Here is a 20,823-nt window from a genome sequence, read left to right as displayed (position 1 = left end):
CCTGCTGAGAGGTGAGCAAATGGGTGAGGGAGTGGACGCATAGCTTCAAATAAATTCTCAACAATGGCTGCCTGACTTCAATACAAATTCATCAAATCCTTTCACTAGTTAGGTTTACAAAGTTGCAATTCTCCCAGAGTATCCAATTAATTAGTTATAATTTTTTCAAAGTGAATTCAAATGTCATATGATCTTCTGTAATAACAAGGATTATTACAGAAGGTCAGGGGGCATGGAGTTGGGGGTAGCGTGTTAGCGTGGATAGGGGATTGGCTGTCAAATAGGAGGCAGAGAGTGGGGGTCAATGGGTGCTATTCAGATTGGCAGTTGGTGACTAGTGGAGTGCCCCAGCGGTCAGTGCTGGGGCCTCAGCTATTTACCATTTATAGAGATGATCTGGAGGAGGGAACTGAGTGTATGGAGTCGAAATTTGCTGATGACACCAAGATTGGTGGAACGGCAAATTGTGCGGAGGGTGGTGAGAGTCTACAGAAGGATCTAGATAGGCTGGGCGAATGGGCCAGGAACTGGCAAATGGAATTTAATGTTGGCAAGTGTGAAGTTGTCCACTTTGGTAGGAATAATGGTAGGAAGGACTATTACTTACATGGCGAAAAACTGCAGCATGCGACGGTGCAGAGGGACCTCGGGGTCCTTGTGCACAAGTCGTAAAAACCCAGCTTGCAGGTGGTCAGGAAGGCAAATGGGATGCTGGCCTTCATAGCGAGGGGGATTGAATATAAAAGTAGGGAGGTCTTGCTGCAGCTGTATAGGGCACTGGTGAGGCCGCAGCTGGAGTACTGTGTGCAGTTTTGGGCGCCACACTTACGCAAGGATATTTTGGCCTTGGAGGGGGTGCAGAGGAGGTTTACTAGGCTGATACCGGAGTTGAGGGGGTTGAGCTATGAGGAGAGGCTGAATAAACTAGGCTTGTACTCGTTAGAGTTTAGAAGAATGAGGGGAGATCTCATTGAGACATATAAGATGATGAATGGGATGGATAGGATAGAGGTGGAGAGGCTCTTCCCACTCAGAAAGGACAGTAGGACTAGGGGGCACAGCCTCAAGATAAAGGGGGGGCAGTTTAGAACAGAGTTGAGGAGGAACTTCTTCACTCAAAGGGTGATGAATCTCTGGAATTCTCTGCCCGTTGAAGTGGTGGAGGCTGCCTCGCTAAATATATTTAAGACGCGGGTTGATAGGTCTTTGATAGGCAAGGGGATTAAGGGTTATGGGGAGAGGGCGGGAATGTGGAACTGAGACACGACAGATCAGCCATGATCTTATTGAATGGCGGGGCAGGCTCGAAGGGCTAGATGGCCTACTCCTGCTCCTATTTCTTATGTCTTATGTCATGTGATAAGGTGTCTACTTGGTTTTCTGTGACAGGTTTTTTCAGATTGCACTTTTGACTGAATTTTTAAAAGATTTCTCAGGACTTGTTGTAGCCTGCAATTTCAAAAAAATTTAGCTGGTGCTTGCTAGGTTTGCTGACTTTCTATTCTGGGATTTGAAGCAGTACTTCCAAAGGAGATGCAATGGAGTCTTCTGTTGCAGTAAGGAATTTTAAATTTCTGCCTTAGGTTTCCAAGAAATTTTTTGAAACTTTTGTGGCCATTTTCCTTCTGCACTTCTGCTTGTGGAGCTACCTTTCAAGTCAAAGCGCTTTGTTTCTTTTTAATATTAGCATCAGCTTTTCTCCAAATTTTCTGTAAGATTTTAAGTTGCTGCCACATTGTAAAATACTATCCACTTTTGAACTAAGCTGATCCTTTTCACTGTTGAAGTGCATGTACCTTTATCATTTTGATGCAACTACTCTCAACATTCTCCTCTTTGGAGAGATCACTCACTCCCACATAAGTTCCGATTTTTAAAAATCAATGTCAAGTCATCCTGTCTCAATCAATTCCTGCTTGTCAGCACCTCCATTCTTTCTATTGTGCATTGATTCTCAAGCCCTGAGCAGCAAATTCAAAATCCTTGTCCTCATCTATAAATTCCCATCTTATTTCTGCAGCCCTATTCCTCGTTCTAAAAATTCTGTTCCACTGATCTTCCATATCTCAGCTCTTACTCTGCTTCCCTAAACATTCCCTTCACTATTTCCACTTGTAAGAAACACCTCAAACCCCACTTAACAGCTTTCTAATCCTTTAGTTTTTAGTTTGAACCCACTTCAGATTTGCCCATATTTGAAGTGCTTTGCAAAGTTTTTTTTCATAACTTAAGGAGCCATGTTTCAACTTATCTCTGGAGTTAGAAGGCTGCAGGGGTCAAATCCACTGCAGAGGCTTGAACACAAAAAAACTAAGCTCTCTTTAGTATTGAGGGCAGGCTGCATTGTCAGAAGTGGTATCTTTCAGACAAGATATTAAGTTAAACTTCCATCTGCTCCCTCAGGTGAGTGCAAAATAGCCCATGATCATATTGAAGAACAAAGTATGTTTTCTGGTGTTCTAGAGAGCATTCAACCCACAATCATAACCAACATAATTTCTGGTTATTTCATTACCATGTGCACTAACAGTAAGGTCTCACATTGGCTGCACTGTAGGGAAATGTAGCCAATGTGAGACAGATACGAGCTGAACTAGCTACAGAATCTGTAAAATAGATTCAAGCAATGCCACGTAAGTACCCCAACACAGCAATCTTCCAGCTTTATTTTGTTTAAAAGGGATCCTTTCTTTTCTGATACCTTAGTGAATTATATTTTTTAATGAATTGTCTGGAGGGACTTGCATCAGTCACATGACCAGCCTGTTTCCAAATCCTCTCTTTGTTTACAATTGGGAGAACATTGAACAGACTGATGCCTAATATTCTTGAGCTTCTTTAGGGGTCACTCTATTGATAGAAGTACTATGTATCTTTCTGTACAAAACAAATAAATGCACAAACATTTACTCAATAAGTTCAACCATCCATGTTACAGAATATACCTGTTCAATAAATCAAATGTTGGCAATGAATTTCAATTCTTGCAGCATGCAAAAGCACTAAACTGTGAAAGGGCATTGCAGTTATCTTAAGCAGCATAGCACCATCTGGTGCTTGCACAATGTTTAGAGTTTACACCACACAACAAGTTTTCTGAGACAGTTAGGTCATAAAGACTTGGGCAAGATCAAAACATTGCACAAGTTCAAACAGTAATTTCAAATAGAGGTTTTTTTTTAGTAATTATTTGCTGATTATGCATAATTTTGTACGTGCAAAGAAAGCAACAAATGGAGGAAATGACAGTAGCATGGGGCAGGGATAATAGAAAAATCAAAAAAAAGGAAAGGAAATAGACAATGCAAGATCATTGGAATTGGTACAAAATACGAAACTACTCTGACATTGCATTAAACCTCAAATCAATTCCTATGGCACAATTTTTTAAAAATTCATTCATGATCGTGGGGGTCACTGGCAAGTTTAGTATTTTGTGCCCATCACTAACTGCCCTTGAGTCTACGGAAACAATCTACAGCACGTGCATTCTTTTTTTAGTGACGAAGCCTCAGGGAATTCTACATGTGTGAATCTAATGTCTGTTGTTGTAAAGTTACTAGCATATGCCATTAGGGACAGAATTACTAAGCATTTGGAAAAATATAAACTATCAGAAAGCCAGTATCCATTTGTAAATATCAAGTCATGTCTAAATAATCTATTGACTAGAATCATAGACTAGTCATAGAGGTTTACAGCATGGAAACAGGCCCTTCAGCCCAACATAGGTTCAGGATACTAAGGCGGTAGATAAGCAAGTGTCTATAGATGTTATTTATATGGGACTTCCAGATAGCATTCAATATGGTTCTGCAAAAGAGGTTGTTAGCAAGAATGAAAGTGAGATGAATTAGAGGCAAAAGTAAGATGTCTCACAACATCAGGTTAAAGTCCAATGGGTTTATTTGGAATCATGAGCTTTCAGAGCGCTGTTCCTTCATCAGGTGAGACTCTGATGAAGGAGCAGTGCTCCAGAAGCTTGTGATTCCGAATAAACCTGTTGGACTTTAACCTGGTGCTGAGAGACTTCTTACTATGCCCAGCCCAGTCCAATGCCAGCATCTCCATGTCATGAATTAAAGGCAAATTATTGGCATAGGTAGGTAATTAGTTGAGCAGGAGGGGGTTAGGTTGATTGGCCATGCTAAGAAATTGTCCCTTAGTGTCTAGGGATGCGTAAGTTAGAGGGATTAGTGGGTATAATATGTAGGGATATGGGGGTAGGGCTGGGTGGGATTGTGGTTGGTGCAGACACGATGGACCAAAGGGCCTCTTTCGGCACTGTAGGGTTCTATGGTTCTATGGTCAGAGTATGAATAATGGGTATATATTCAAACTGGCAGGACGCGATTACAGGTGGCCACTAGAGCAGTCTTAACTTTTCATTATATTCATCAATGATTTAGGCGAAAGAACAGATTAAAGACACAGTAAAATGTGCACAATAAATAACACAAAGTTGCAAAGGACACAGATGGATTGAGTGTGGAAAACTGGCAGATGAAATTCAGTATGGGGAAGTATGAAGTCATCCCATTTCAGGCCTAGGAAAGTTAGATCAGCATAACTTTTAAAAAGTGAAAAGCTAGGATTTATGGAGGAGCAGTGTGATTCAGGGATCAATGCACAGAAATCACTAAAAATTTGTGGACTTTTAGTAGGTACAAAAATCAAAAAGTTAATAGCATCCTAGTCCAATCTCAAGGGGGCTGAGATACAAAAGGAATGGAAGTTGTGTGACATAAAGTTTTGACGGCATCTGGAGTACTGAATTCAATTCTCTGCACCCCATCTCAAGAGTATATCTGCACAATTCAATAAAATGCTAACAAAACCAAATTATAATGGCAAATCGTACACACCAGACTTATATTCCTCTGAAGATTAAGGGGCGACCAAATGACAGTATTTAACATGAATTATTGATTTGATAAGCCAGGTAGAGAAACTTCCCTCAAGTGTGAGAACAAGGAGGTATAACCTTAAAATTGGACAGTTCAGAGGTAATGGAGTACTTCATCATGCAAAGAGAAAGATGTCTGGAACTCCACCCCTAAAATGTTATTGAGTCTGGATGAATTGAAAATAGTTTAGATAAGACTTTTGTTAAACAAAAACAAGCAAAGTAAAAGGAGTCACCGTGATTAGGGAAAAGATCTGAGGGGTCGAATGGCCTATTACTATCCTTAAATCAGACAAAATTAGATGCTGAACCATTAGATATTAGGAGGGGTGACAAAAACTAGGTCAACACAGGACTTAGGAGGAGTAGGCCATCTGGCCTTTCAAGCCTGCTCTGCCAGTGGATAATAGCTCAGTGGATTAGATAGTCCTCAACTCCACTTTCCAATCTGGCCCCCATAACCCTTGGATATCAAAAATCCATCTAAAACAGCCTTAAATAAATTCAATGACTCAGCCTCCATTGCTTTTTGGGGAGGAGAATTTCACAGACTAATGATCCTCGAGAAAAGACAATTTCTCCTTATGGTTTAAATGGGAGACCTCTTATTCTTAAACTGTGTTCCCTAATTCTTATCTTCCCCTTAAGAGAAAACATTTTCCAATATCCATCCTACCAAGTCCCATCAGGATCTTAAATATTTCAATAAGATCACCTTTCATTCTTCTAAACTCCAATGGTTAAAGGTCCAATCTGTTTAACCTTTCTTCATTAGATAAACCCTTTATCCCAAGAATGAGTCAAGTGAATGCTCTCTGAACTGCTTCTAACATAATTCCATAGTACTTGATGTGGTTTCACCAGAGATTAGCTTTAATTTTTTTTCCCCAAAAGTAACAAAAATATAGACATAATGAGCCTGAATGGATTTTTCCTACAGTGCAAATTGTGTTGAATGGGGGCAGAATTTGGGTCTGGATATAGCTGCACGAGATTTCCATCCCATTTTCTGACTGATCAAAGTTGGTGCTTCTTTTATCCATTGCAGTTTCCTCACATTGACATGAGGGGAGCTGGAAAGATGACTTCAACCATCACAAGGAGAAATGAGGTGCTTGAAGGATTGGTATGGCATGAGTGTAAGAAATAATTTAGCTGGGGCAAGACTAAGAGGGATTACAATAAGATCTAAATTAGGTTTACTGTACATGGTGTGGTAAGTAAGGTGTGCAAGCTGTAGGTGGAGATAGCTACATGGGAATGTGATTTTGTAATAATAACAGGAACCCACCCTTAGAAAACCCAGATAGGATTGGGTGCTAAATATTTCTGGACATAAGGCACTTAGGGAAGGAAAGAAAGGAAGAACTGTGGCAACATTGATTAAGGTGACAAAGTGTGGGACAGATGATGTTTTGAAGTCAAGGGCTGAGTCAATTTGGTTAGAATTAAGAAATATTTGAGGGAGTATGAGAAGAGACTGGCAACTAGTATAAAAAGGAATCTAAAAGTCTTCAGCAGGCATTTAAGAAGTAAAAGGGTAGCAAGGGGAGCGATGAGACCAACTAGGATCAATAAGGGACATATTCAAAGGAGGGCATGACTGTATGAAATGAGTTCTTTGTATTTATCCTTACCAAGAATAATATGCTGCTCAAGTCACGGTGAAGAAGGAAGAAGTTCAGATGCTAGATGGGCTAAAACTTGATGAAGAGGCATTAGAAAAGCTGTTGTACTTTAAAGTTGATAAGCACCTGTCGCAAGTAGGCCGCAAGAGGAAAGCAAAAGTAGAAATTGCAGAAGCATCAGCTACAATCTTCCAATGCTCTTTAGATAAATGATATTGAAACGACTGGAGAACTTCAAATGTTACACACACTTAAAAAGTGTATGAGGATTAAGTTTTAAAGCTTATTTATTAGTGTCACAAGTAGGCTTACATTAACACTGCAATGAAGTTACTGAGAAAATCCCCTAGTCATCACATTCCAGTGGCTGTTCGAGTACACTGAGGGAGAATTTAGCATGGACAATGCACCTAACCAGCATGTTTTTTGGACTGTGGGAGGAAACAGGAGCACATGGAGGAAACCCACGCAAACACAGGAATGTGCAGACTCTGCAGAGACAGTGACCTAAGCTGGAAATTGAGCTAGGTCCCTGGTGCTGCGAGACAGCAGTGCTAACCACTGTGCCACCAGTGTATTACTACTGATGGTTGGAAAGCTTTTAAAAAAGATAATTCAGGACAAAATTAGCAGTCACTTGGACAAATGTGGATTCACTAAGGAAAGTTAGCACAGATTTGGCTAAAACAAACAGTGTTTAACTACCCAAAACAGAAACAGAAAATGCTGAAAATACTCAAGTCAGGTAGCATTTGTGGAGAGAAAAACAGTTGTCTGATCTGCTGTGCATTTCCAGCATGTTGTTTTTATTTTGTGTTTAATAAGTGTCATACAAGTATATCAGGAAAAACTAACTTAAATCTGATTTATATTATTTGTCAGCAAAGCTGAATCCCGTTGGATAAAAGGAGCAGTGGCAACATGGATACGAAGTTGGCCAAGTGACTGGAAAGAGTTGAGGGTCACCAGGAATCAGTGTTAGAACTCCAGTTATTCTTTATCTATATTAAAGACCTAGACTTTGGTACATAGGACACAAATTTAAAAATTTACAGATTACACAAAACTTAGAAGCATTGGTAACTATGAGGAAGTGGGTGATCAACTTCAAGAGAATGTGGGTAGGCTGATGAATGGGCAGATGAAATGTAATGTAATGTGTGAAGTGATACATTTTGGTAGGAAGAATAAAGAAAGGCAATATTAACTTTACAGAAGATTCAGAAAACATTGAGAATGGTTCTTAGGATGAGGATCTTGAAGTATATGGATAGATTGGAGAAATTTGGTCTGTTCTCCTCGAAGAAGAGAAGGTTGAGAGGAAATATGATGCCGGCGTTCAAAATCATGAGGGATGTAGACAGAGTGGATAAGGAGAAACTATTCCCAATGTCAGAAGAGTAAGAAACAAATGATGCAGATTTAAGGTGAATGAACATACTCTAGCACAAAGAAAATCTTATTTTAAACACAGCAAATGATTAGGATCTGGTCTGCGCTGCCCAAGAGTATGGTGGAGGCAGGTTAAGTTGTGGCTTTCAAAACAGAATTGAAGAAGCACCTGAAGATAAACCGTGCTGAACTACAGAGAGAGGGTAGGGGATTAGGACTAGATGAGTTGTTCTTGCAGAGAGGCAGCATGGACACATCAGGCTAAATAGCCTCCTTCCATCCTGTTCCATGATTCAATTAATCAGTTTATTTAACTGATCATTTCAGATAAATAAAATTCAGGTAAACAATTTAAGGTGCCAGGAGTATCAGGAAAAATTAACATTTGATTTATATTTCTGCAATTTATTTTACAGGATAGAAATTCTACTCAAGTTGCTATTTACTAAACTATCCTGATCAAAATATTTAACAAGCTTTCAATAAACATACAGTGGAATCTCTTACGATTTAAGGCAGAATAACCTAGAACTTAATTTGAAAGATAGTTGGCCTTCCTCTCCTCTAATCCAGCACAGAAAACAAAACCTGGATAATGTTATTATATAATTTCATTTGTATCGGAACGTCAGATCATGGCTAACATAACCCTCCAATAAACCAGACATCTAAAACCTGCAACGATTTTTCCTGAATTCTTGTAATTGCAACTATTGGCTTACAGTATTGCCAATTTTACTTTTTGGCCGGCTTCTCCGATCAGTTTCACAATGATACTGTATTGTGCAGAACGCCCAGTTATGATGTGGCAGATTTCATCTGCAAGAACACACGGATGGGTGACAAATCAACAGATCAAAGTTTATGAAATAATTATAACCCAATTCACACGTTATACCTGCTGCTGCACCCCGCACACTTCACTGCCAAGTTTAACTGCTCCCAGGCAACATTTTTCAATTGGAAATGAAGGTGCGTAAAGCTTACTTTTGCAAAACCAACTCATCACGCCATGGCAATTATTCGTTCATAGGTCACCTCGAAAAGGAAGCAATCGGTATTTTTTTAAAAACATAGTAGGAGAAAAGCTGCCAAGATCGCAGTCCCAGTATTACCCGCTGCAGGCTGTAAAAGCACATTTTATCAGTGGTCGAAATGCTGCCGGATTCTCCGCTCTGGAGAGCTTGGTGAGAAGCTGCGCACTCACTCACCTCCGAGCTCGCTTGGCCATCACTGACAAGGACGGTTTGTACCTGCCGACTCCGACTCACTGCCTTCTCTCTGTCTGTCTGTCACTCACTCGGGGGTTCCGAGATAGACAGTCTCCAGTAGTTAAGACATCGGCTGAGGGTTGCTGTTGGCTGACTGAGTGCCAGCAGTGGAGTCACCATATCCCCGCTTTGCCCCCCGGTATCTGCCCAGCGCCGCTCCTCCTGCCGCTCTCCGGCTCCGTTTCTATATCCCGCCAAATCTCGCGCCCAGCCTCCCTCTCAAACATCCCCCGTCAACATTTGAATGTGCGCACGCGTCCTGACCGTTCATAGGCCCACCGTCCGCCGGGGGGGCGGGGGGGCGGGGGAGGCGCGAGGGGGGAGCGGGGGCGGGGAGGGGCCTACACGTCACGCCCCACAAAGGGGCGGGTCTCCGCGGAGCACTCTGGTCTTTGTAGTTCCTATTCCGCTTTGAGTTCCGGACCTTCAGCGACAGCGCCATCTTGTGTGATAGCTGTAGTAACAGGGAGCGGGGCGGGCGCAAAGTGATCAAAAGTGTAGACTTTGGTTTGATTTATTACTGTCACAGGTATTGGGACAGACCGCACTTGCCTAAAAGCGGAAAACCCTGCGCGAGGTCAGCGGATCTTTGCATGGTTCGTGTCCCGCCCGCTGCAATTTCCATGGCAGGTCTGGCAGCATCTTAAGGAGAGGAAAGCAGGGATAACGTTTCTAATCTATATGACTCAAATTTTTTGTATTTTAGTTTTACGACAGCTGCATGCAGTGTTTTGTTTTTATCTCCATGCTGGTTTGCGTGCGAGATTGTGTGCCTGTTCCAGCCAACCTCCCCTGGCATTTCACACAGTAAACTATAGAATATAAACTAAATGGTTTCTGTGTTACTGCTATCCTTGTGTTGCTGTTTCCCCTGCTTCTCTTTATGTTCACCTGAACAAGCTGACAAGGCTTTAGCTCAACATTTCACTTAAAAGATGAGAGTAAGTCTTGCATTTACAGATGAAAGTAAGTGATGAAAAAAGATGAAAGTAAGTCTTGTATCTACTTCAGGACGAATCTATGCAACTTAGAGTCAATTCGGTAGATTTTGAAGTTTCAACATAGAAAATAGGAGCAATAGTAGGCCATTTGGCCCTTCATGCCTGCTCTGTCATTCAATGTGATCATTCATGGTTGATCTTCACTCCTACATTCTCCCTATAACCCATGATGCCTTTAGAGTCAATAAATCTATATATTTCCTTCTTAAATATATTCAACGACTTGGCCTTTACAGCCTTCTGTGGTCGAGAATTCCACAGGTTCACCACTTTTTAGAGAAGATGTTTCTCTTCATCTGAGTCCTAAATAGCCTATTTCATGTCCTGAGACTCTGACCTTTGTTCTAGATCCCCCCAGCCAGAGAAAACATCATTCCTGCATTCATTATATCCAGTCCTGTCAGAATTTTCTATTCAATCCCCTCACTCTTCTAAATTCTAGCGAATAGAGGCCCAGTCAACCAATCTCTGCTCATATGACAATCCTGTCAGCCCAGGAATCAGTCTGGTGAACTTTCATTGCACTCCATCTATGGCAAGTATATCTATTCTTAGATAAGGAGACCAAAATTGCACACAGTATTCCAGGTGTGGTTTCACCAAGGCCCCATACAGCAGTAGTAAGACATCCTTGTTGGTGACTCAAGTCCTCTTGCAATGAAGACCAACATCTGTTTTCTTAATTGCTTGCTGCACCTGCATATTTGCTTTCAGTGACTGGTGTATAAGGACACCCAAGTCCCTTTGTACATCAATATTTCACAATCTATCATTTAAATAATATTCTGCCATTATGTTTATAACTTCACATTTATCCACATTATACCTCAGCTGTCATAAGAAACAGGAGCAGGAGTAGGCTATCTAGCCCTTCGAGCCTGCCCCGCCATTCAATAAGCTCGTGGCTGATCTGAAGTGGCTCAGTTCCACTTTCCTGCTTTCTCCCCATAACTCTTAATTCCTTTGTCTATCAGAAATCTATCTACCCATGACTTAAATATATTCAATGAGGTAGCCTCCACCACTTCAATGGGCAGAGAATTCCAGAGATTCACCACCCTTTGAGTGAAGAAGTTCCTCCTCAACTCCGTTCTAAACTCCTCCCCCCCCCACTTATTTTGAGGCTGTGCTCTCTAGTTCTATTTTCCTTTCTAAGCAGAAAGAATCTCTCTACCTCTATCCTATCTAGCCCCTTCATTATCTTGTAAGTCTCTATAAGATCCCCCCTCAGCCTTCTAAACTCCAACGAATACAGGCCCAGTCTATTTAATCTCTCCTCATAAGCTAACCCCCTCATCTCCGGTATCAGCCTGGTGAACCTTCTCTGTATTCCCTCCAAGGCCAATATATCCTTACACAAACAAGAGCACCAAAACTGCACATAGTACTCCAGTTTTGGCCTCACCAGTGCCTTGTACAACTGCAGCAAGACCTCTCTGCTCTTATATTCTATCCCCCTCGCGATAAAGGCCAACATTCCATTCGCCTTCTTGATCACCTGCTGCACCTGCAGACTGCGTTTTTGCAATTCGTGCACAAGGGCCCCCAGGTCCCTCTGCACAGTAGCATGCTGCAGCTTTTCACCCTTTAAATAATATTCCCTCCTACTATTATTTCTATCAAAGTGGATAACTTCACATTTGCTGATGTTGTAACTGTCATGTATTTTCCCACTCACTCAACTTGTCTAAATCACCTTGAAGCCTCTTAACACCCTCATTCCCACCAGGTTTTGTGTCATCAGTAAACTTGGAAATAGTACTTTTGGTTCACTCATCCAAATCATTGATGTATATTGTGAATAGCTGGGACACAAGCAATAATCCCTGGGGAACCCTATTAATCACTGCCTGCCAGTTTAAAAAATACATGTTTATTCTTATCGTCTGTTTCCTTTCTGCTAACCAATTCCCAATCCATGCCTCTTGTTTTTGGTTGAGGCTTACTTCCTCAGTAATACACGAGAGTGTCCACATAAATTACATGCTCAAATCCCTGGAATACGATTTGATTTTCAAGACTCAGGTGAGTGTTTTGCTATTTAAACCTGAAAATAGCATTCTTGGACTCCTCAGAACTGAAAAGAAAGCCCAGTGTCTGGCAGTATGAGTGTGGAATCTCAGATTACGGAGTCAGAGATATACAGCACAGAAAAAGGCCCTTCAGAACATCATGTCTGTGTCTGTCAAAGACAAACCACCCAACCATTTTCCAGTTGTTGCCACATAGTCTTGTGTGCCTTGGCATTGTGAGTGCACATCTAAATACTTCTCAAATATGATGAAGGTCTTGACCGCCACGATCCTTTCAGGTAGTGAGTTCCAGACTCCCACTACATTGCCTCTAAACGTTCTGCCCCTCACCTTCAATCTATGTCCCCTAGTCATTGATACTTCCACCAGAGGAAAGGTTTCTTCTTTTCTATTCTATTTATCCACGCCCCTCATAATTTTATACATCTCAATCATGTCCCCCTCTCAGTCTCCTATGCTCCAGGAAAACAACCCCAATCTATCTAATCTCTCCTCATAGCTAAAACTATCCAGTTCATGTAACATCCTGGTAAATCCTGCATCCTTTCCAGTGCTATCACATCCCTCCTATAATGTGGATTTCAGAACTGTACACTAGCTATGGCCTAATCAACATTTTATACAATTCCAGCAAAACCTTCCTGCTGTTAAACTCTATGGACAGAATTTTACAAGATTTTTTCTAAGTGTTGAGCGAGCGTGAAACTTGGAGTTCCAGATCTGTTTTGTGGGTGCGTTTTCAGGCCCTCATATACACTCTAGATGCAAAATTTTGAATGGGTCCATTGCTCACTGCAGAAGCCTGTGGGTGGGACTTAATGCGCCCAACAGCCTGTAGAGGGAGGTATTGTGCATGTGCAGACTTCTGATGCTGCATATGCTTGTTAATAGTAGCAAGGGTCTGACAAACGAAGAGTGCTGTCAGGTTGCTGCTACTGCAGACTGCCTCAAGTGCCCCCTCCCTCACACTGCAGTTGCGGGGGGCCCTCAACCTGAGATGCATCCCCTGCCACCCAGACCGATCAAGGATCCCCTGCGTCCCCCACTGATTGTGGCCCTGCTGCTCTCCCCCAGCAATCGTGACCCTGCTACCGTCCAACCACTGATTGTTGCAGAATGGTAGTTGGGGGCTCCCCTTCTTCCCCCACCAATAGCTGTAAAGTGGAAATGAGCCCCCTCCTTCATTAATCCCCCCACCTCCCCCCTCCCCACCTCCCCAGCACTGTCCAGTCAGCATTGTCCAGGTGCCCAGTGGGTATTGCACAGGTGCAAAGCCGACAGTGCCCAAGGGACACCCCCACCTTGTCCTTGGCTCCCCAGGGAACCTTAATGCATCCGGTTCCACTGGCGAGGCCAACACTGTTCCCTGTTCATGAGGGGCAGGTATATTCCTCGTCGGAAAGAACCTCTTCCAGGGAGACCATAAAGGGTGATTGAGCGCCAGACTCGGTAATCGTATTAAAATGAGCATTTTAATAAATTTAAATAAACTAACCAGCTTCTCACCCATTCCCTGTGAGAGGCTGACCGTGTCATGGGGTTGTAAAATCACACTGGTCGTGAAAACTGGCATCAATTGCACTAATCACTTCACACCCCACTTTACGACTACCTCGTGCTCATTCCGCCTCATGTCTCGGCTAATAAAGATAAGTATACCATATGTCTTCTTAACCACTTTATCCACCTGTCTTGCTACCTTAAGGGACTAGTTTACTTGCAAAACAAGGCCCCTCTGATCCTCAGGACTTCTCAGGGGCCTATTGTTCATCATGTTCTGAGAGCATGGGGAGGGTGCAAGATTCCACTAACACTGCAGGAAGGGGTTCTATTGTCCTAAGATTTGGGATCTCAAGGCAAGTGATCCTGGATGTATCAATGAGGGAGGACCGAGGTCTGGGACAACTAGGATTAAGGAGAACAGAATTGAAGCCTGAGGTTTCACAGACATTGAGATGGGGATCGGATGTTGGGGCAAAGTTCTATCCTCGGATAGATCTGGGATGCATCTAGACGGGGGAGAGGAGTTCTAAGTTTTGGGTGTACAATTTGGTAGATTTGGAAGTCTTGTGGTGCAGTGGGTAGCATCCTTGGCTCTGAGCCACAAGGTCTGGATTCAAGTCCTACCCTAGGACTTGATGGCCAAGGAAATTGCATTCATAACATGGCCAAACAGGTTGAGTGTCAACCTGCAAAATCCTTCCTGTATGCCAATGGCTGGTGGAACGAGCAGGGGAGACTTCTGGTCAGTCACGCTTGATGTGGAGTGGTACCCTTTGAGCTACAAGCCTCTGGTAACAGACTGGGGAATTGTCCCAGGACTAACTAGCTATGCAAATGGGCAAAACCCTGCCAGAGTGCATCATAGGTGCAGGAAGCAAATTGGAATGGAATTTGGTGAAATTAGGAATTCACAATGGTGAAAGGTGAAGGGGCAGTACTATTCTGTGTACTGCACCAATACAGAATTCATAGATGGGTTGAATGCTCTACTTGTAGTAAGGTAGAAATAGTAGTTGAATTACAATACTGTGACGCAGATACACAAAGGGCAATTCAGTGCTTACATTTTATAATGCTATGTTGTAAAAAAATTGTTCAATTGTATACTGGACATTAAAACGACAGTTACTGAGTAGAAATAGCAAATGATTTGTTTTTCAAAAACATTTTGAATGATTCAGTTATTTTACTAACAACATATGATGGTGAAAAGTTGGTGCCCTGAGATAGGGTTTTACCATTATTAAGGTTGGTGTGTAAAGAGTGACTAAAAACAGTAACAAACAATGAAGATTTATAGACTCAAAGTATACATCAATACACTTTTTAATTACGCTTAGAAAATGTGCCAATGTCATAGACCAAAAGATTGTATGAGACTGCAATCAGGTGAAATTAATTAAATAATTTTAAATATGGAATGTGGCATTGATTATATTAATTAACATGTGGCTTCATTGCACTGAAAGCAGCCATGATGGTCATAATAAGCTTAAGAAACCACAATAAATAAATGGCTGAAAAAATGTTGATAATAGCATGAAAAGAGTGGCCATATCACAGGAATAGGAGAATCTAATTAAATAAAGTAGAACCATGACATAATAAACAAATTAATTAAATTAATATGCAGGCTTCATACAATTAAAGTGGACTTTAATAAGATAAATGGCACCTATATTGATTAAATGTCAGCAATGGGGCTGAAATTTAGCAAAAGTAATTAAATAAATATATAGGTTTCATGAATTCAAAGCATCGATACACAAACTGGGCAAAAAAAGCAACAAACAAATAAATTAAAGTGACAATGGCATGGGATGCTCAGTAACCACACTGGCAAATTGAAGTGCTTTGGCAGTAGAGAAACAGTAGAGAGAAAGGAAGAAAATACTGCACTCATTTATCTTAAAATACTAAAAAAGTGTGAAAAAACTTAACATTTGACAATTGTGTCAGCTTGTTGAAAATGCAAATGGATAAATGTTGCAGGTTGGAAGTGGGTAAAGAAAGATAAGGCAAAAGCAAAGTTTCAATTAAATTAAAAGAAAAAGGCATGTGAAATTTGGTCACAGCAAGTGTCTGAAGTGATGTCAACTGAACAAGGAGTTATAATGCCCAAAAAATATTCAGTCACATACAATAGATAGAGACAGCAAAAATCATAGAATCATGACAGCAAAGGTAGAGGCCATTCATCCCTTCAAATCTATGTTGGTTTTCTGAAAGAGCAACTCAGCTTGTTCCACTTCTCTGTTTAGCCATGCAAATGTTTTTTCTTCAGATAATTACACAATTCCTTTTCAAAAGCCATGATGAAATTGGCTCTTGGGCAGTGTATTCCAGATTCTAAGCAACTGCTGCAGTAAAAAAGATTTTCCTCATCTCACCTTTGGTTCTTTTGTCATTCCCTTCAAATCAGTGTCCTCTGGCTCTCGACCTTTCCACCAATAGGAGAAAGTTTTTGCTACCTACTTTGTTCAGACTGCTCGTGATTGTGAAAACCTTTATCAAATCTCTTTTTGACAATCTTTAAGGGGTACCTTTCTAATCTATTTATATAACTGAAGTCCCTCATCCTGGACCCATTCTTGTAAATCTTTTCTGTACTTTCTCGAAAGCCTCATGAGCTTCCTAAAGGTTTGCACTCAGAATTTGACAGAATAATTCAGTTGAGGCTGAACCAATGTTTTAAAAAGATTAACCATAACTTCCTTGCTTTTATACTCTTATCATTTTCTCAACCTACCCTGCCATCTTCAACAATTTGTGCAGATACATCTCCCTGCACTCTCTCTCTCCCTGCACTTCCTTTAGAGTTGTGCACTTAATTTTACATAGCCTCTTCTCATTCTTTCAACCAAAATGTATCACTTTGCACATCTTGGTGTTAAATTTCCAACAGTTTCCCCAAGTCCTCTTGAAGTTATTTATCACCCCTTACAGTTCATAATACTTCCAAGATCTGTGTCATTTTCAAATTTCTAAATTGTGCCTACACGCCCAAGTCTAAGTCATTAGTATAAATCAATAAATTCTATGGTCCAAGTACCAACCCCTGGTGAACCCCAGTGTATACTTTCCACCAGTCCAAAAAACAACCATTCATCATTACTTTGTTGTTGTCACTCAGCCAAATTCATGTCCTTGCTCCACTGTACTTTTCGATCATTGACTTTAAGTGACACATTTGTTATGTGGAATTGCTTTTTGAGAGATCATGTCACCCTCAGTGCCCTCATCAACCTTCTCCCTTACATTATCAGAAAACTCACTTGTTAGTTAAACATGCTTTGCCATTAACAGTTCCATGCCTACTTTCCTTAATTAATCCACATTTGTCCAAGTGACGCTTACTTTTATTCCATATTATCATTTCTAAAAGCTTCCCTACCATCGAATTTAACTGCTGTATTTATCCTTACCCATTTTTAAACAAAGGTGTAAGATTCACAATTTTCCAATTCTCTGACACCACTCTTGTACGTAAGGAGGATTTGAAAATTATAGCCAGTTTCCACCCTTACTTCCTTCAATACCCTCAGATGTATCTCATCCAGTCCAGGTAACTTATCAGCTAAGATTGCCAACTTTTTAAAATATCTTATTTTATCAATTTTTAGCTCATCCAATATCTTAACTACCTCATCTTTCACTATAACTTTGGCAGTATCTTTTTCCTTGATAAAGACAGATGCAAAGTATTGTATTTGGTACCCTGTGCCCCCCTGCATAAATCCCCTTTTAGACCCCTAATTGGCCACATGCCTTTTTTTACTACCCTTTTACCTATTGATGTGCCTCTAAGAGAAATGCTCAAAAAAAAATTTTAAGACAACAAAGTTATGATACCCAAAATGAGAGAAAATGACATGACAAAATTGAAGGTCATATTGAGAAGTCCAATGTTTCCCAACCGTAATAACTTCGAAGGCTACTCATTGTGGCTTCAAGTTATCAAAGGGTTTATTACCAACAATATTTCTATATGTACAATCAAGCGTCAAATAGAACTACTCCCTTCTCCTCCCTGGCTCCGACTGAGGTTCCACCCCAACCCAGGAGCCCATACATCCGATTGGCTCAGCTTCCCACAGTGCCTCTCCATAGATCTGGCCCAATTACATGGCCCTCAGGAGCTTAAACGGGCTACACCAAATGAACCTTCAAAGTGCAAAATTTAAAAGCAGCATGGAACGTTACTCCAAATGTCTGCACCATGCCAAATTGGATGCTGTCCACTCACTGATTATTAAGTGGTCACACTGGGAAGCTCTGACATGAGCAGAAATCCTTCTCACCAGCATCCAGAGTAAAAGTGAGGCTATATGATGGCACAATACTCTCACGTTACTCACACGATATTCAGGACAATTAATTGGAGAGCCAATGAAATGGCAAAAATGAGAATGTGAAGTTCCAGATCATTGGCAGTGTACAAAATCTACTCATCTCAGCAACAGCAAGTCTAAAACTTGAGGTAATCCTCAACATGCCAGAAAAAGATTTACTATGTGTCATAACACACCATGTTTCTGTGATGGCAAAAATATCACACTTCAATGTGTCAATCCACACCATTAACTCATCAGTCTTACCTACTACACTCCTAGCATTAAAGACCATCCAGCCTTGCCCTACTCTGACACTCAACATAGCTGAACTCACTCTGAATTGCTTCATTATTGCATGATATTTGTCTATTTTACTAATATTCTATATCCCCTCCCCCTGCCAGAATAGTTTAAACTTCTCCCAACAGCACAAGCAAACCTATCCAGAAGGATGTTGCCCCACGTGGTTCAGGTGCAGGATGTCTCGTTTCTGCATGTTCCACTCTTCTCCAGAAATGTCCCAGTGATCCAGAAATCTAACACCCTCCCTCCTTCACTAACTCTTGAGTCACACATTTATCTACCCTATTTTCCTATTTCTATACTTGCTTGGCACGTGACAGTGAGAGTAATCCAGAGAGTACGACCGTTGAAATCCTGCTTAGTAATCTATTTCCTAGCTCCCTGAATTCTTGATGCAAGACCTAATTTCTCACTTCACCTATATTGTTGGTACCAATATGTACCATGACCTGTAACTCACCATCTTCCCCTTTCAGGATGCCCTGCAACTGTTCAGTGACATCCTTAACAAATAGCTTAGGTTACTGAAGTGCAGTATTGAGTAAATGCTACATTATTAAAAGTACCATCCTTTGGATGAGATTTGTATCTGTTTCTAGTTTGTTTCTTGTCTATGATAAACTTAAAAAATAGACCATGTTATTTTCAAGACAGCAGGGTATTTTCTTGGCATCCTAGTAAACATGAAGAAATGACCACCCTGCAACCCCCACTTCCATAGCCTTACCTCAAGCTCTACTCCACATTGTATATTCATACAGCACAGGAGCAGCCAATCATGCTACATACTCCTCTGCCTTTTCCCATTGCCCTGCAATTATTTTCTTTTTTCAAGTATATATTGTCCCAAAGCCAAGACCTCATTCTATAGTTTTAATATATACACCAACTTGGCTAATTTATAAAATCACTTTTAAAAACTGGACAAAGGCTTTAAAATGATCGAAACCATGACTGACTATGACTCGCACAAAAATAATTTCTGGCCTTCAGAACAGCAGCAATCTCATTATCCCTGAAGAAGCACTAATGCCCCAAGGAATTGTACCAAGGCCCTCTAAATTTTCAAGGCCAGGCCCCTGACCAATGAAGATGATTGCCTGCAAGGGCAAAAGGATCCTGAAATCTTCCTTAAACTTATTAATCATGGAAGCATTAACTCTCATGAATCCACACAAGGAAAATACATCTTTGTCCAAAGGTGAAGAAATGGGAATTGTGTCATGCAACCTCTACCCCCGCCTCCACTCCATGCAAGCTGCTAGAATCTATAATATTGTCTTGTGAAGCTGCTAAAAAAAAAGGGCAGGTTGCTATTTTCCATCTAGCAGGTAGAAGCAGAAAAAGGGGTCATTTAGGTAATTCTTAGATACCTGGCTTCCCAGCTACGTTGTTTTCTACTGGACCTTCTGAACCACTGTACATGTGCCTATCCCATCATGAAAGTTATCTCTAATGGTAAAATTTCTGTATTATTCAGCACTTATCTTCAGTACACTGGACTCTGTGAAAGACTACATCACTGGATTTTAATTCTGAACTCTGGACTCATGAAAAAAATAATTCTTAGCTGTTCTATGCTCTTTAGCCCTGTACCTCTTCCCCTTATCTCTATTTTGTTTGAATGTGCTAGAGGATTGTATAATAAAATAATGAGGGGGTTGGATTGTTTTTATGTGGATCCAGAAAATAATGGACTTATAAAATAGGCTGCTGGCTTGTGAGATGAATGCTGATTTTCTGTAGTTCTTCAAGGAAAAATGAGACCTGTTTTTGGTGAGCATGGGAAGTAGATATTCTGTAATATAATTCAGGACCCATTTGATCTCCTGGATTGGTTTTGCTCACCTAATAGAAAATTCTTCTCACATCCATTAGGTGATCAAAACCAATCCAGGAGATCAAATGGGTCCTGAATTATATTATAGAATATCTACTTCTTCTCACATCCATTTTATTTTCCATAACTGGTTTAGGTTTATTTAGGTTGTTTTCATATCTTGTAGGAGTTGCATCTGCATTATAACATAATGGACAGCACAATTGTTTTGGATGGATTAGATTAACTAATGTTTCTTTTTCAATCTGTGATTTTCATATGTGGCACAATGGCACAACAAAATTGACAATGAGCTTTGGAAGCCAAGCCCCTACAAAATGGATGCATGTTTTGAAATAAGTGTTTGGAGATTTTGTTATAAATGAAACGCAATTCAAAGCAGCTTATGCAAATCTAGTTCCTATAGATTGAACACAGAGCTTATTAAATGAAGTATTTTCTCTCAAAATAACAAGAGAATATAATAGAGGACAAGTACATGGTGTTACTACTTCTGAAAACATGTTTTGGAGTACAAAGGTGAAATATCAGCTTTTCCTCTGCCAGACCACCACATATGTGGTGAAGAAAGAAAAATGTCATTAAAACAGTTTGAAACATTCTTGGACAATA

At 40.8% G+C, this 20,823-nt stretch overlaps 1 protein-coding gene across 2 annotated transcripts in view; it reads right to left on the bottom strand.

Annotated features, from left to right (window-relative positions):
• mybl1 (MYB proto-oncogene like 1) overlaps nt 1-9,347 on the bottom strand; it is a 72,462-nt gene extending 63,115 nt beyond the window's left edge. For both annotated transcript variants that reach the window (XM_080194891.1, XM_080194892.1), the window contains exon 1: nt 9,138-9,347. In XM_080194891.1, coding sequence (XP_080051017.1) covers nt 9,138-9,157 — 20 coding nt within the window. In that variant the 5' untranslated portion in view covers nt 9,158-9,347. The remainder of the gene's footprint in view (nt 1-9,137) is intronic.
• Between the last annotated feature and the right edge of the window lie 11,476 nt (nt 9,348-20,823).

Source organism: Carcharhinus amblyrhynchos, chromosome 8 (assembly GCF_965287045.1).
Source record: "Carcharhinus amblyrhynchos chromosome 8, sCarAmb.v2.hapA, whole genome shotgun sequence".
NCBI classification, from domain to species: Eukaryota; Metazoa; Chordata; class Chondrichthyes; order Carcharhiniformes; family Carcharhinidae; genus Carcharhinus; species Carcharhinus amblyrhynchos.
Note: the sequence above shows the minus strand (reverse complement) of the source record. Positions and strands in the feature narration are given on the sequence as shown.